At 43.8% G+C, this 15,835-nt stretch overlaps 2 protein-coding genes across 3 annotated transcripts; one reads left to right on the forward strand and one right to left on the reverse strand.

The window, feature by feature from the left end:
• Nucleotides 1–383: 383 nt before the first annotated feature.
• Nucleotides 384–8,686, forward strand: slc2a5 (solute carrier family 2 member 5). The gene is made up of 12 exons (XM_030422580.1): nucleotides 384–591; nucleotides 702–800; nucleotides 888–1,048; nucleotides 1,120–1,244; nucleotides 2,027–2,179; nucleotides 2,266–2,391; nucleotides 2,474–2,661; nucleotides 2,845–2,955; nucleotides 3,072–3,173; nucleotides 6,280–6,355; nucleotides 6,566–6,693; nucleotides 8,130–8,686. The coding sequence occupies exons 1-12, from the start codon at nucleotides 544–546 to the stop codon at nucleotides 8,352–8,354; spliced, it is 1,542 nt and encodes a 513-aa protein (XP_030278440.1). The 5' UTR covers nucleotides 384–543; the 3' UTR covers nucleotides 8,355–8,686.
• Nucleotides 8,595–15,835, reverse strand: ca6 (carbonic anhydrase VI). 2 transcript variants are annotated; one of them, XM_030422579.1, is made up of 10 exons: nucleotides 15,802–15,835; nucleotides 12,595–12,774; nucleotides 11,949–12,097; nucleotides 11,408–11,503; nucleotides 10,367–10,433; nucleotides 10,126–10,283; nucleotides 9,869–9,995; nucleotides 9,653–9,736; nucleotides 9,526–9,558; nucleotides 8,595–9,427 (listed from the first exon to the last, which is right to left on the reverse strand). In XM_030422579.1, the coding sequence occupies exons 1-10, from the start codon at nucleotides 15,818–15,820 to the stop codon at nucleotides 8,799–8,801; spliced, it is 1,542 nt and encodes a 513-aa protein (XP_030278439.1). In that variant the 5' UTR covers nucleotides 15,821–15,835; the 3' UTR covers nucleotides 8,595–8,798. The 2 variants fall into 2 exon arrangements, with proteins under 2 accessions (XP_030278439.1, XP_030278438.1); XM_030422578.1 differs by lacking the exon at nucleotides 15,802–15,835 and adding an exon at nucleotides 13,307–13,530.

Here is a 15,835-nt window from a genome sequence, read left to right on the forward strand (position 1 = left end):
GATTTGCAGCTGTTGTGTCTCTGCAGAAAAATTAGCCTAGTCGCTAATCAGTGTGTGAGATGAACCGTCTTCAACGTGGGAACAGATAAATCCTTCAGATTGTGCGAGGACCCACACTGAAGTCACTCCGAATGTGTGTGATTCCATTATCGTGTTGTCACTTAGTGATAACACCTCGTCTGTAATCTGGCCTCAAGGTGAATAAGCAATAAAGACACTTGTGTGGTGTAATCGTTACATAATGCCAACCTTTAATGGCAGCTGTAGCTACCATCCATTGAACCAATTTAGTTGAAGCTGCAATAAAAGTCTCTCATATCAACAATCAGCCCAGGGCATTATTTAATATACCTCGAGTTTATTGCATACAAAACTCCCTGCAGCCGAGAGCACAGTCAGCAACATGAAAACGGTAACTGAAGCCAAGCTGTAAACCACTGCTACGCTCTCTGATCTAGAGTCCAGGGGGGCAGGCAGAAACCAGTGGTGCAGGCATGACAAAGTGAGCTGTGGTTATTACACAAAGTGAGTCCAAACAGTGCCATGGCGAAGGAAAATGAGGACGGGGGGAAGCCAGTGGAGAGGAGAGGGGTGAGTTAAATGCCAAGTCTGATCATCACATCTATGTTTGTTTTGTCTGTAAATAGTGTACACATGATGTTGAGTTGTAAAGAGAGATTTCACATGATGTCCCCTGACAGAGATTAACTGTGGTCCTGGCATTGGCAACGCTCATATCCGCGTTTGGTTCATCGTTCCAGTATGGATATAATGTTGCTGTGGTCAACTCTCCATCAGTGGTAACCAAACCAAAAATATTAAATGTAACTTCACAGTGATTCAAAGGTTGTTGTCACTTATAAGATGATGTGTTTCTCTCTCTTTAGTTCATGAAGCAGTTCTACAACACCACCTACATGGGGCGTTACGGCAGGCCGATGGAGGACAGCTTCCTCACTCTGCTGTGGTCTTTCTCTGTGTCCATGTACCCGCTCGGAGGCTTCTTCGGCTCTCTGATGGTGGCCCCTCTGGTCAACAAGCTAGGGAGGTAATGTTAAGGGTGGATCAATCACATTAAATAAAGCGTAGATTTGTTTGACTGATGTGACTCTGCTACAGGAAGGGCACTCTCCTCTTCAACAACATCTTCTCCATCGTCCCCGCGGTGATGATGGGAGTCAGTGAGATTGCAAAGTCCTACGAGATCATCATCGTGGCGAGGGTCATAGTGGGAATCTGTGCAGGTCAGATATGTTCAACCATGTCATATGATGTCAGGATTATCCCGGCCAGAAAAATGAAATTCACGCTTTTATCATGATTTTTATTCTGGTATTTTTTAAACCTGGGCCCTTTTTATTCACATGTTTTGGTGTGTAAATACTTCAGAAGTACCAAAAGATTTGGAGTTGTTCCAGTTGATCGCCTCAGTGTTATCCTTTAGGGCACCTTCGACCTTCAAAGTTATGTCTACCAATGTTTACCTGATGCTGACAATCTAAATGACGCAACAGCTGTAATGATTCATCTTGCAAGATTTTAGAGCGAGACTTCATCTTGAATGACACTTGTGTTCCTTGTAACAAAAAAGGATCTTACTCTTTAACAAAAAGCTCCACCTCCATCTAGGAATTGTCTCTTAGGATAACCTCAGCCTGTTGGGGGCAAAATCAAGCATTTGTGCCAGAGCAAGGACTTCACGTTGTGATGTCACAACTATACAGTCTCCGCCGTCAACCACGCCTTCAAAGGCGATACAGAGTGGGCTGTGAGCTGACAAATCAAGGCACACTGGGCATCTCGGGAGGAGGGCCTTAAAGACACAGGCACTAGAACAGACAGAGGGTGACTAGAGGCGTTTCAGAAATGGACAGCATGAAGCATGAAGTTTGACAACTTTGAACCTGAAAATGAGCTCAATATGGGGCCTTCAAGACACTCGTGAGGATATACATTATTGATTATTATGATAAAGGAAATTCACTGTGAGTAACTTATCATGAGTGTTTTATTTCCTTGTCTGCAGGTCTTTCATCCAACGTGGTGCCCATGTATCTGGGAGAACTCTCTCCAAAAAACCTGAGGGGAGCCCTCGGCGTCGTACCACAGCTCTTCATCACCGTTGGCATCCTCAGTGCACAAGTGCTAGGCATCAGAAACATCCTGGGCAACAGCACAGGTAAAATACCCATTGATTAGACGATGAAGCACAAAGCACATGACAGCTGATTATTTGAATAAAGTCTGTGTTCGCTCTGTGTCCAGGTTGGCCCCTCATGCTGGGTCTGACTGGGATTCCTGCCGTGATAGAGCTCGTGCTGCTGCCCTTCTTCCCAGAGAGCCCCAGGTACATGCTCATCCAGAAAGGAGATGAAAAGACAGCGAAGAAAGGTGAGAAAACACTGGAACTGCCTCAAAAAAATAGCAACGGAAGCTGGGAATCATGGCAGTCTGTATGCTCTGTCGCCCTCAGCGCTTCAGCGTCTGCGTGGCTGGGAGAACGTGGAGGAGGAGCTAGAGGAAATGCGTCTGGAGGAACAGTCGGAGAGGGCCGAGGGCCGTCTGTCCGTGCTCAGCCTGCTGTCCCAGCGCTCCCTTCGCTGGCAGCTGGTCTCCATCATCATCATGAACATGGGCCAGCAGCTGTCGGGGGTCAACGCGGTGAGCCATGCCGTTGTCCTTGTCCTTGTCCCTGACCCACTGATGCCCACACTGACTCTGTCTCAGATGTAACACTGATCAGTGTGCATCAACTGCAACTTCATTCTGTCATTTATAACTACAATATACTGTACGTTCCCGGCTAACTATTTAACCAGAAGGCCTTTCTCTCTCCCTCCTCAGATCTACTACTATGCAGACAGCATCTATGCCACTGCAGGAGTGAAGGAGAATGATATCCAGTATGTCACTGTGGGAACAGGTGCAGTGAATGTCTTCATGACCATAGCTGCTGTAGGTATCCCGTGAACAAAGTGAACCTTTGAGGGGAGGAGCTGAAATCTACCGTCTGGTGTTTGATCACATCAGCAGGAGGCAACTGTTCTGAACAGCAAATTTGTTTTCACCAGGTCTTCGTCGTGGAGGCCTCAGGGCGACGGCTGCTCCTCCTCTGCGGTTTCGGGATCTGCTGTGCAGCCTGTGTGGTGCTCACTGTCGCTCTCAACTTCCAGGTACCATGTGAAAGCTTCATTGTGGCTCCCACCCTCAACGCCTTACTCTGCTGCCCTCAAGTGGCTCAGCTTCTATTCTCAGCTATTTCAGAGTTTCTCAACCTTGAGGTCAGGAGATTTATTGTGGAGACTGAGTCATACAGGCTTTCAGGACAGATTTATTATATGTTTGTTCATTTTCTAGAACAGATTACTGACAGATTGATTGCTCTGGCTCTGTAGTCCAGCATATTATATTTGAAATGAAACAAGATTTAGAGATTGAAGCGCTAACATGTACCTTTAATTTGAGGAAGATTACATCCACGCCAGGTGAACTGTGTTGGTAGATATGTAGCGTTTTGCAGACACAATCCAACTGGCCAAAATGTATAGTACAAATTAAAATACAGTTATATTAAGTCATCATATCAATAACCCCTACATCAGTAGATACTTTTGCATTTTCCCTGGTGATGTTCCACCTTTACATCTTGCCTGTTTTCCTTTTGCTGAGTCCTCAAACCAACTCCCATCAAAGTCTGTCACCTTAATGGTCGAGAACCTTTTTACGATTCGGCCATAAAAGTTTAACAGCGGCAGCGAAAGAAGACTCAAGCACAGAAACACACAGGAGACCTCACGAAAACCCTTAAATTTAAGGCTGGGAGCAGTCAAGGAACCTAAAAAAGGAGTAAAGGTAATTTTGTCCCTGAATCTTGCTTTGGTGCCATACTTTTGTGCTGTGTTAAAGTCTATGGGAGCTGCAATGAGAAACACACACATTTCTACGACTTCTGATGAAGAAATACCTCCAGAAAATAAAAAAAAAACACACTTCAGAGAGTAGGTTAATGACTGATTTTGGAACATTATCAGCGCTGAAAAGAAATCAGTTGTTAACCTGCTCTCCCTCACCAGAAGTCACGCGACGTACATATGCTGTGTTTGAGTGTGTTACTCCATGCTTCTCCCATTGACTTCAATACAGCTGACACCACATTCTGGTGTGAAAGCAAGATTTGGTGACATAAATTCACTTTTGGAGAATACATGGTAGCAGTCAGGAATCAAAAACTACAATCTTTGAACAGAAGGTGAGCCAAGACAAAAACTCTGGCAGGACCTCTTATGTGTGTCATTAGAGTCAAGCACAGACTGAAGGAGTTAATGATCTAATAAACTCCCACAGGCTGATGAACCGTTTGAACAGGGAGAGTGCTGATTGCAGGCGGCTGCAGGTAATTGAAGGCTGGTAGGGGCCTCTGGTGGCTCTGGAGGATAGCACAGCAGTTAGCAACAGCGAGCATGAACAAAAAGTGTGACGTAAAAAGAAAAAAATCGAATCTTGTGCAAATTTTCTCTGTGCTTTGATCACGTCTTTTTTTTTTTTTTTTTTAATGGGTGTAGGTTATGGCTCAGTAACACATTGTCTGGACTCCAGAACAGGACTCGCAGGAACAACCTGTCAAGTAAATCCCCAGTTTACAATGTAGGCGGTCAGTAGCATACAATGAGGCAGGACAGGCAAACAAATCCAAGAACCCAAAGAAAATTATTGAGAACCCAAAAGGCCGGCACCATAACAGGACATGAAACATATAGAGTCAACCGCAGAGAACCAGTGTGACGTAGGATGTTAAGTCAGATGGATGGTAAAGACAGGAGAGATTTTCATGTTCACGTCATCCAGGCGGTCTTATAATTACAGAGTTGGTCGTACGAGGGTTGAAGAAATACTGCCCAGTGACAAAACAACACCGTACGCTTTAAATGTGGGCTTCATGACACGCAAGAATGTCCGTTATATTTGTTTGGTTTGAAGTGCCAAGTCAGATATATCAGAGATACAACATGAATGCAGCATAAAAGGCAGGTGTATATATATACAGGGGAGCTGATGAAGGAGCTGAGAGTGGGTATGCAGGTGGTGGTGACATGTAGGAACAAACTGAGGACTAGGAGGAGAGTGGCTCTGAATGAAATAGTCAAACAAAATTTGAGACCACCTTGAAATGGGATAGCAAAATCCATCCACAGACAGACAGACAGACAGATATATAACCACCTGGCAAAGCACTGTAAAACCTGACAAGGTTTATTTAATGTACTTTAGTCCACTTTTCTTGGCAATTCTGAAGTAATGGATTTCGGGTCAGGCCGATCCTCAAACCTGGCTTTTTGATCTCAGCTACACACTTGTAGTTTCACCCGCTTGCAGGGTTGTGTTGTGCACTGTTACGCTGACAAAATCTTTCCACAGACAGACAGACACTTGGAAAATTACTCAAAACTGCTTCCGTGGTAGTTCCCGCTACAAAAAGTGTCACTAGGACCACATTTTATCACTCGAAAGGTGAAAACATTACCGGTCCATGCTGTTGCAGCGATGTATTTTCCTGAACATTCTTCTTTGACCTTGACGGAAAACATCATACAGTCAAGGAAAGATGTGAAGGGGAATTCATACTGACTTGTGAAAAGATGACTGCAGTGCTCAGAGAACCTAGCGGCACTTACACTGGTGCTGCAAAGAATTGTAGTAGGGCATTATCTCCTTTTCCTTTCTAGTTTGGGATATTTCACTCAGTCAGTCTGTTCCTTAGTAATACAGACTATTCGACTGCAGCCGGAGGGGGATTGGCAGGATCTGAGATGACAGACGAGGCAAAAAGAAAGATTAGAAATGAGCTGTCACCATGGCAGAGAGAACCATCCATTTATGTCTGAGAGTCAGCACTTTAACCTCACGGTCACTGTTTCGTTAAATTCCAGTGTGATAGAGTATGAAGTCAAAGCAGCGGCAATACAATTTACTCCTGTAATGTTTATATAGCATACATTTAGTGCTTGGTCTGGAAAAATTAAATGCTGACTTGACATGTCTATTCGCCAGGGTCATGAGAACTTTGAGACATAAACACAGACTCATAAATGCATGAGAAACACCGGCCATTAGACGGAGCCACAAAGACAGCGCTGCCCCCATTTAACCCTGTAATCTCACCTGCATCCCACACCGTCAGACAGGCTTCAGAGCAAAGGCACGATTTAAAGGGAAAAAAAGTGAAGAAAAGCATCAGTGTGACCGGTTAATGATAACAACAGCTTCTGTTTGTGTTGACAGGAGAGCGTGACTTGGATGCCCTACATCAGCATCGCCTGTGTCATCATTTACGTCATAGGGCATGCAATAGGACCCAGTGAGTCTGCCCCCGCCAGTGGTTATTTACACACACACACTGATTACAACAGGGTGCTCCATTAGCTGAAGTGTTGTTTGGATGTGAGCAGACATGTAATGATATATGTTGTAAATCTGAGACATGAGCATCCTGACTGTGACCCTCAAGACTGATGATGTGTTTCCAGTGTTTTGGTTGTGGTTGACCACATCTGTGGGATCTCTCTAGGTCCCATTCCTTATGTGGTGACCACTGAGATGTTCAGGCAGTCGGCCAGGCCCGCCGCCTTTATGGTCGCAGGCTCCGTCCACTGGCTCTCCAACTTCACTGTTGGCCTCATCTTCCCCTTCCTAGAGGTCAGTTACACAATTTCTAAGAACTCTTACATTGGGGGAGATAAAAGTTTATTATTTTGAATTGTAATTAGTTACAGATGTTTTGAAGAGTAAACAACAACGTCAAGTCCCATCCTGAGTGCGATCTGATAATTCTATATTTTGAATCACTTTGCTTCAGTTTTCCGTTTTTACAGACAAATATTTAATTCAAGGCAAGGCAAGGGGATTTCTCATCTCTGGCAGCACTAAGCCGATTGAAGAGGCATCATTTTGGACATTGACCCTCCTCAGGCATTAAACTCACAACATGATACAACATCATTACCACAGAGAGATGCCGACCCTGCTGAAAAAACCAACATAGACCAGCACTAAAACCAGCACCAAAACACAACATATGCTGGTCTTGATGGTGACCAGTCACTAGCAAGACCAGCATATGTTGTGTTTTGGTGCTGGTCTATGCTGTTTTTTTTCAGCAGGGGAAATACCACAAAGATACAGAAATGTTTTATCTCTTCTTGTGGTACTTTTGTATCTCTGAAGCAATTTTGTGTCTCGTTTGCCTCATTTTCACGTTGGTGTGCTAAGCCAAGCCAAACGGCTACCGGCTGTAGCTTCATGATTAATAGACAGACATGAGGGTGGTATTAATCCTTCCGTCTATCTCTGAGCAAAAGAAATGGCCGACCACTTCTGAAGGGTCAGATGACAAGAAGTAAGTAGAAAATATACTGAATGGTCATTGCAAAATAGGTCATTTTGATTACCAAACTAGAAACACTTTTCATAGCCTTCAGGCAAACTAATCCTAGTTAGACAGCATATGAGCAAGCAATTTTACACAGATCGAGAGTTATTTTCAAGTGCTCAGTTTCCACTGCACTCAAAAATGTGTTTTGCCTTTTGATGCTGCACTTGACTGTTTGACCTGCAATGAGCAGAATGATATATGTGCAGACTGTATACACTAAAGGCCACTTTCACAGCCATCTGCAGAAGGAGGAGTGAGCAACTGGGAATTGAATTGTGATTTGGGAATTTTAAATTGAAATTTAAGTAATTATTCTTTTTAAATCACATTAGACATACAGTCTTACTTCCAGCAGAGCATTTTCATGTCTTCAAAAATTATTGGGGGGGAACTTCAAGAATCGTTTATTCCCAGCTCATCTTTCGTCCATCAGAGGAGGCATTGCTCAGGACCTGGTGTTGTAATCTTAATATACATCAACATTATTCTTGACTCATGTTTACTTCCTCTCAAGTCATAATCGACAAACCAAAAAAGCAAACAATGGAGGAATTTGTTTAAGTAACAGGAACTTAAAGAAGAGCTTTCCAAAAAGGGTAGCGTCACCCTCTCTGCTGTTTGAATCCAACCAATCGTTTCTGAAATGTTTACACTGTTGAGGACACACTGATCACATTTCCTCTCCCTTGTCTCCCTCCAGACTGGTCTGGGCCCCTACAGCTTCATCATCTTTTCTGTCATCTGCCTGGTCACGCTGGTCTACATCTGGCTGGTGGTCCCAGAGACCAAGAGCAAAACCTTCCTGGAGATCTGCCAGATGTTTGCCAAGAGGAACAAAGTGGAGCTCAAACTGGGTGATGGAGATCTGTCATTGAAAGAGACCAAAGAGAGCCTGGAGGATGCATTGAGGGTCACGTCCTTCTGAACACAAATGGGAGCATTCAGAAGAGAGGAAGTCTCCGCTCTGGGGGATATTGAAATGGACTGGAAAGGTTTTAACTTAGCCTCTTTTTTTATCATACAAGGAATTCTTACACAATCTCTTTTTGTATTGTTTATTTGTGGCTACTTTTGATCTTTGTGTAATTTATTGCTGCTTAAATATACTGTGAAAAGTGATCTGTGCAGCCTGTGATGTGCTTGAATCATGAAACAAACCAACAAGTCCCTTTTAAACCTTTATTAATGATGCAAATATATGAAAACAATACATGTCGGAAGCATTAAGATGCACTTTGCATTAAATATTGACTCACAGGTGCCCTGAAAGACATTTTTATTCTTCATTACACATGCCAAACACATTTCAAACCCCCTCCATCATCAGTGACATTTTAAAGCTTGCGCTAACGGAAGCAGCCGAGCCTCTTCAGGAGCATCTGTACTGATTGTCCAGCTGCACGCCTCCATACATACTCAGTTTGGTGGTCCCCCAGCTCAACACATTTCCCACCGTGGTGCTGTTCCTCTCACATGACATCTGATCGCGGATGTCTGCCGTGGTCAGGGGATAGTCCCACAGGTTGAGATCAGTCATCTTCCCCACAAAGGCGTTCTCGTTAGTGATCCCCAGATACCCATCCTGGTCTCTGCCCACGACAAACACTCCCCCAGGGCTGATAGTGTAACCGCTCTTCAGGTACCGCTGCTCCCCCACCATGCCATTGATCCACAGCTCGGCGCCCCCGGTGCTGGACGACCAGGTGATGCAGTAGTTGGCCCAGTCGTGGGACCTGAAGTTGTGTGGCAGGTTGACGAACTCGTTGCCGATCCAGAGGTCCACCTCTCTTGCATCTCTCCTGATGGAGATCATCAGCTCATTGTCATTGCCGTTGCTTGAGTAGGAGATGACAGTGCCGACATCATCCATTTGAGGCAGGACGTGCATGCATACGGTGAAGGAGATCAGTTCCATGGCCTGGCTGAGGTGGGCCACGGCATAACTACCGGAATTTTTGTCCTGGAAGTCAAGCACCAGCGGAAACAGGCCACGAGGTTCTAGGAAGAAAAAAAAAAATTTGAATCAGACTATCTATCAGACTATCTAGACTGTCCATCTAGCAATCACATGTCATAGCTGTAATCAAAGGACTCACCATATTTGGCAGGCCTTGAGTTGCGTTGTCCACCTTAAGGCAATAATTAAGAAAGAGAGTAATTATGGGCACTTTAATTTCACATCCAGCCATTTCTAACAGAGTCTATGATTAAGAGCTCCCTCACCTGAATGAATGTGCTTTCCAAGAGACGTGATGAGACCCTCGATCTTCAGGAGCCTGGACTCGATTTCATCCTGCCGACAAAAAGCTGAAAAGAAAAAGGTGATGATAAAAAAAAAGAAAATAAGGATTAGACTCAGGTCTCATGCCCCAGCTCAGTTCTGAGGAATAAATGATATTGCCCCGTTGTGTAATCACGATGTCACAACAAGTTACACACTTCCTTTCCCAAGGCGTGGCAGGAATGAAGACTCCACCACCCGGTCGTTGAGCGGCTGGGCAATGCGATAGTCGTTCCACAGGGTCTTGTTGTCAATGTCCATCAGAGTGCCCTCCAGTTTCCTGATCTGAGCACAACAGACAAGAAGAGAAACCACATAATAGTCAAAATAAGCTGGTTTCCTTAAAACGGTGACAGTCACAGTCCATAAATAACAGCTGTAACCAGACAAATACAGGCTGTCCTGTCTGCTGTACCTGGTTGTGTGAGAGAGTGATGGGCGTATCGAACACAGTCCAGAGGATGCTCTCGTAGCAGGGCGGAGTGGTGAGGGAGCCCTGGTATCTGAAGAAATGGTTGAGGTTCTCCGGGAGCATGGAGCGCACATCGATGTTCGATATGTTCATGGTCTGACCTGTGAGGATCAAAGAAAACTCAGTCATGTTCGGCTCGAACGCAAAAATCAAGGACGGCTCATCTCTTTGTGCAGCTACTCACCTGCATACTTGATTTTGTCCAGGTTGGAGATGAAATCACTGTAGTAGGTGTTCTCAAAATGTCCATCCTGAAAGAAAACCAAAGCCGTGTCAAAATTACAGCTCGAAGGTTCAGTCAAAACAGGAGAAAGGACTGACGGCCACGACTACAAAAATAAGACCCAAGTGTAATGCGTGAGTGAATACAAGAAATAAACTCAAACAAATATTTTCTTATTGTTTCCAGGTAGTTACAGCTGAAGTGCAGGCGTCAGTCTGTCCCCTGCCTTCCCTCTCTGCTCTGTGTGAGTGTGTGTGTGTAGATGTAGCTCAGCCCCGCTCTTGGTCACACAGACCTGCAGCTCTTATGTCAGACCGAGAGCAGAGGAGAGAGACGGAGACAGCAATGTAACCTGGTCACTCAGGTTTTAACGAGTCATGACTGTTACTGGCTGAGGGCTACACACCACTGCCCAGAGGTTGAAACCCAGAAATGTCCCGAATACAGCAAAAAGAAAAATTAAGAAATCAGAAGAAAAATGCACAAGGCTAGTTGTCTGAGGATGCATAAACTGCTACATACTACTGGTGGGTGATGATTGAGAACACTGTACACTGACAAATCCTGCATAGTTTTCCTTTAAACGGCTATAACCACAAATCAGTTGCAACTTAATGAGTTTGTCTGCTAACTCTCAGCCACTATGTACTGAGTGTACTCCTGCTGCGGTGAATGCCAGCAGTGGCGTTGCTGCAGCAGTGACCTTTCCCAGCTAAGAGCCAAACTGACCGCCTGAGATCCAGAGCATTACTCTGGAAACAAGCACTCATTCATTATGTCTTCATTTAAATGAGCTCTCAGTGGAGCCTTTCAACTCAACAGGATGACCAAGGAACAAAATATCAAACACTTCAAAGGGGCATCAGGTGATTTCACAACAAAGACTGTTTTTTGGTCAACTTCCTATTGCAGCATTGATGGTCATGTCATCTCGGACAACCTGGTGGCGAGAAAAAGGAGAACATAGAGGACAGTGAACAAAAGTGTGTGTGGCTCACGTACATCGTAGAAAAAGGCGAGCACTGCCAGCCCGTCTGGTTTATCTCTGGCTTCAGTGAAGCTCTTGTACTTGTCAGAGTTGTAATGGACAACATGGAGCTGGAAAACAAGGTGGAAATACAGGTTAGGTGCCAAATTCAAATGGAAGAGAGGCAGATCATCAGACATTATAGAACACTATCAGGGAAATATTCAGAAAAGAAAAAAAAGAAAAGAAGGGCGTCTGTCAAATACATTTACATGTAGGCGGGTATGAAATTGAAGAAAGAAGAAGGGAGAGGATCAGTTTCCCCATGACGCAATCCCAGCCCGACATACTTCGATCTCTCATGGTAATTCATGTCCTATGCTGTGGGAGTGAACCGAGGCAGTGTAATCTACAAAAGCAGTCTGAAACGTCTGTTTGCCAAAGCATCTAACTGCTGCAAAGGCTTTCATGTAAAGAGGATGTTTGTGTGCCACAGTTAGTTTTCCACCCTGTCTTGCTTTGTCAAGGCTAACGTCAATGTTGAATTTGTTAAAGTCAGTCTTGTTTGAGCCAAACCTCTGCCATGTAGCGGATGCCGTCGATGGTGTGCTCTGCTCCGCTGGCCTCCAGGTCCCAGCCGCCCCAGTGCAGGTGCATCTGGACAGCTGTGTATTTTCCTGGGAGGCCCTGGGTGATCACCATAGACGGGGGCAGGTCAATTTGAACTGGTGGAAACATAAACATAGATATTAAAGTTGTATTTATTCAAAGCAAATTGCTGCAGGTTCCTCTTTTGCCATTTGTTTCTAGTTTATTCTATATGCAAAATAACAAATAACAGACTATTGAGACTGGTTTTAGGTTGTGAGCATATGAAATCAGCATCACTGACGAGAGGCAAATGCAGTGCAGTACGTTTCATATCAAATCAATACCATGCAGCAACATTGTTCTGGGAAATTGTGCAGGCTTGATGTTGTAATGGATTTCACAACTCTGGAAAGTTTCGAGAATGCAGTGATTGAATTGTGAACCATAGAAGAATCAATTAAGAATTGCGTCATTTAAAAAAAAAAAAAAAAGAAAAAGTGAAATATTTTCAGAAATTGTCAGCATAAACATAAAATGAGGTTTAAGCCCCAGAATCTAGATATGCCTCAGTGGTGAGTTTATAAGCCTGCCTGAGTCATTTACACACTTTCTCCCAGCTGGCTTCTCTTACCGGAGTGCCCGTTGTTGGACATGAGGAAATTCCCTCTCTGAGCATCATAACCAGTCAGCTCCAGCTGCAACATGTCCGGGTTGTGCCTCACGCTGCGCCGCTGGATGTCAATCGGGGACTGCTTCTTGCCACCACATGCGGGGTACTTGGTCGGCCAGTGCATCTGGTCCAAAGCTCCCTCTGTGGGAAGAAGAAGATCGAGGACTGAAAAACCACTCACACATTATAGAAATCACCCACTTTGTTTGTGGAGTATTAAAACCAGCCACATGTTGTTGGCTTTACTGGCACGCACAGGACTTGCTCAACTGGATATTGTGGCAGCTGATATGTGTTTTACTTATAGTACTAATCACTCCCATAGCATGATCCACTACACGCATTAGTTTCTCTGTCCAGCTCCAGGTGGAACCACACTCAGGTCATCCGAGGTATCTGGCCAACGCAGCGCGCTCCACCAAGGACAAACTAGCTGCCAAATTCCTCGGGTGAATGTCGGATAACTTTATTAATAGCGTGGTAATACTGACACAACTTGAGAAAGAAAAAAACTTTTAGTGTACAGCTTGCTGCGCAAATGTGCACTGGTTAGACCAAGACCGTGACGCATGTTTTACGCATGAAAAAAAGCTTCAAATCCGGCACAAATTACGCATAAAAGTTGGTTGTTTTTCCTCAGTTCTTCAATCAAAAAAAAAAAAAAGAAGCCTACCGGTGTATGTCCAGTGTATTCCATCATGAGGAATCCCCGCACTGACAACACAGACCAAAAGTGCGGACACAAACGCAGAGAAAAACTCCATCGCCGCGTCTCTCTCTTTCTCAGTTCCTACACGCAGGACACTGACACCTCACAGAGATTCTCTCTCTACATTTAAACTCCGAAAGTGAAGGGAGGTGTTGAAACCTCTGATGAAAACGCCCAGCAGCTTCCTAGCAGCCCCATAGTCAGCAGCTCTCACCCACTATCTGACTCTCCACTGTGATATTTGAACAGGCTGCAGCCAATCACATCAGGTGGACACCAAAAATAAATCATATATTTTTTCTTTAGAGTTTCATATTTGACTTTTGAATAACATGAATAATGGCGAGGAGTTAAAGACAAAAACTTTCAGATTGTTGGCTTTCTGTTCAGGATCAAAGTCGTGACTGAGAATCTAACTTTATTTTAACTTCACTTGCTTAGAACAAGCAGCTGCTGATCTGTTTTTCATTTGGGAAGTTCAACAGATCTGGCAATCGTTCTTCACAGAAAACCTTAGTACAAGCACACTCATGCCACTGTCACTTTGTTGGTAAAGCTGCAAAGTCACTCTGAAAAACCCCAGATGGCGTCTGATAAAAACACACACCAGAGAATAAAAAGACATGAGAGCGAATGATTGTGAATACTTGGATACCATGACATGTATCACCTGTTCATGCACGCCAGTCTCAACATGTCCACCTAACCCTCAAATGCCAACTGTTCAGCTCTGGGGTGTTTGAAGTGAGCAAGCAGATTAATTCCAGGGAAACGCATAGAAGGGAAAGTGGAATGAGTGCTTTATGGGAAGAACAACATCTTGATAGAGATTTTAAAGGATTAGTTCAACTTTTTTGGAAATATGTTGAGTCACTTTCCTGCCGAGAATTGGACGAGATACCACTTTCATTTCTGTCTGGTTACCTCAGCTTAGCATAAGTCTTTATGTCTTTAAGTCTCACACTGAGTGTGAGACTTAAAGACATAACATGAAACTCTTCTGCACTTAAATGTCCATGAAAGTCTAGATCTTCGAGTTATGTCCCTAAATCAGCCCAAGTGTTTCCAAGTTTCTAAGTTTTCACCGAGGTAACGGTGCGTTTCAGAGAATGATTCATCAGTTACGTCGGTGAAAATGACTAAACCTCCCATGAATAAAACTGTATCATTACCTCACCCATCAACATTTCTGCATGAGAGATAGATTTTCATCTGCAGTTGTGCAATATGTACATGTTTTAGTTTCAACAGAATGTGACTGACAATTCTAGACAGCAGTTAGCGGTTACTCTATCAATCTGCTGCCCCACATTTGTTTTGTGTATGATCTCAACAGGTGGTCATCTCACAACTTTAACAATGACAACTCCCATGATCTCACGCCGCCTCTTGACGTCATCTAATGCTACATTCCTCTGCCCTCAAAAAGTTCAATGTAGCGGCCATCAAAATTGGAATTTCTAAACCGGAAGTTCCACTAAGCCCAAGTTCACAGACAGAGACACAGCTGACATCCCAGCAGTATGGCAAGAACATAGTAAACAATTACCTTTTACCTTTTCATCACTTTTTACTTTGTGCAGTGATTGTGTTGTGAGACGTATTGCAGCAACTCTGTAGTTGCCATTTTTATTTCCAATAAGTCAATTAATGCTTGATTGAAGTCTTTGTGAGCATGCGGTACCAGTCTAGTCCTTCTGACAGAGCCCTGATCTGTTAATTCAGCTGCTGTTGTTGCTTGTGAAGTTCACAGACTTGCCGTACGAACATCTCTTTGTTGCGGGCCTCCATGTTTTCCCAAGCAAATGCACTGGGACACATTTAGATGAGAAGTCGGGAACAGCAACCTAGAAATATCGTTCTTGGACTTGCAATGGACTGCAGAAAAACTGTCTGTCTTTATTAAGATTAAGAATTAAAATAGTTACACATTTTCTGTATATTGCACTTAAAGATACTTTACAGAAGTTAAAAGGAACACAGCACATTCATAAAAGTAGATATAGAATATAACGTTAGAGCAGAAAGTACAAAGCTGTGATTGTTGAGCTTTACAGGTGCCGATTAGCTGATTTTGCCTTTTAACAGAGCTAGGCTAGCTGTTACCCCCTTTATGCTAAGCTAAGCTAATTGGCTTACACTCTGTTGGCACAGATTTAACCAACAGACATGTGAGTGGTATCGTTCATCTTGTCTAACTCTCTGCAGAGAAATAAAATACATTTATTTTCCAAAATTATTTATTTAATATCATGTTAATATTGGAGGTTTTAGGATTCAAATTTGACCTGTGCATTAATGATACAATTTCAATCCTCCATGGGGAAATACATTTGGAATTAAGGACTCAATTTAGTCCAAGAGAGTTCTCACGGGAGTGTGTGTGTCTGTCTGTGTGTGTCTTTGTGTGTGTGTGTGCGTTAGAACTGATTAAATCAGGAGGTGATCAAAGGACTCACCTTGATTTAAGAGTCTCATTGTTGCCCTCACATC

Source organism: Sparus aurata, chromosome 7, assembly GCF_900880675.1.
Source record: "Sparus aurata chromosome 7, fSpaAur1.1, whole genome shotgun sequence".
NCBI classification, from domain to species: domain Eukaryota; kingdom Metazoa; phylum Chordata; class Actinopteri; order Spariformes; family Sparidae; genus Sparus; species Sparus aurata.

Coding starts and splice junctions, on each gene's coding strand:
- ca6 (XM_030422578.1), bottom strand. CDS start 13,397: ATGGAGTTTTTCTCTGCGTTTGTGTCCGCACTTTTGGTCTGTGTTGTC. Junction 10,284..10,366: donor GGACAAAATCAAGTATGCAG/GTGAGTAGCTGC, acceptor TGATCCTCACAG/GTCAGACCATGAACATATCG. Junction 9,996..10,125: donor TCACTCTCTCACACAACCAG/GTACAGCAGACA, acceptor TGTTGTGCTCAG/ATCAGGAAACTGGAGGGCAC.
- slc2a5 (XM_030422580.1), top strand. CDS start 544: ATGGCGAAGGAAAATGAGGACGGGGGGAAGCCAGTGGAGAGGAGAGGG. Junction 1,049..1,119: donor CTGGTCAACAAGCTAGGGAG/GTAATGTTAAGG, acceptor ACTCTGCTACAG/GAAGGGCACTCTCCTCTTCA. Junction 2,956..3,071: donor TCTTCATGACCATAGCTGCT/GTAGGTATCCCG, acceptor TGTTTTCACCAG/GTCTTCGTCGTGGAGGCCTC.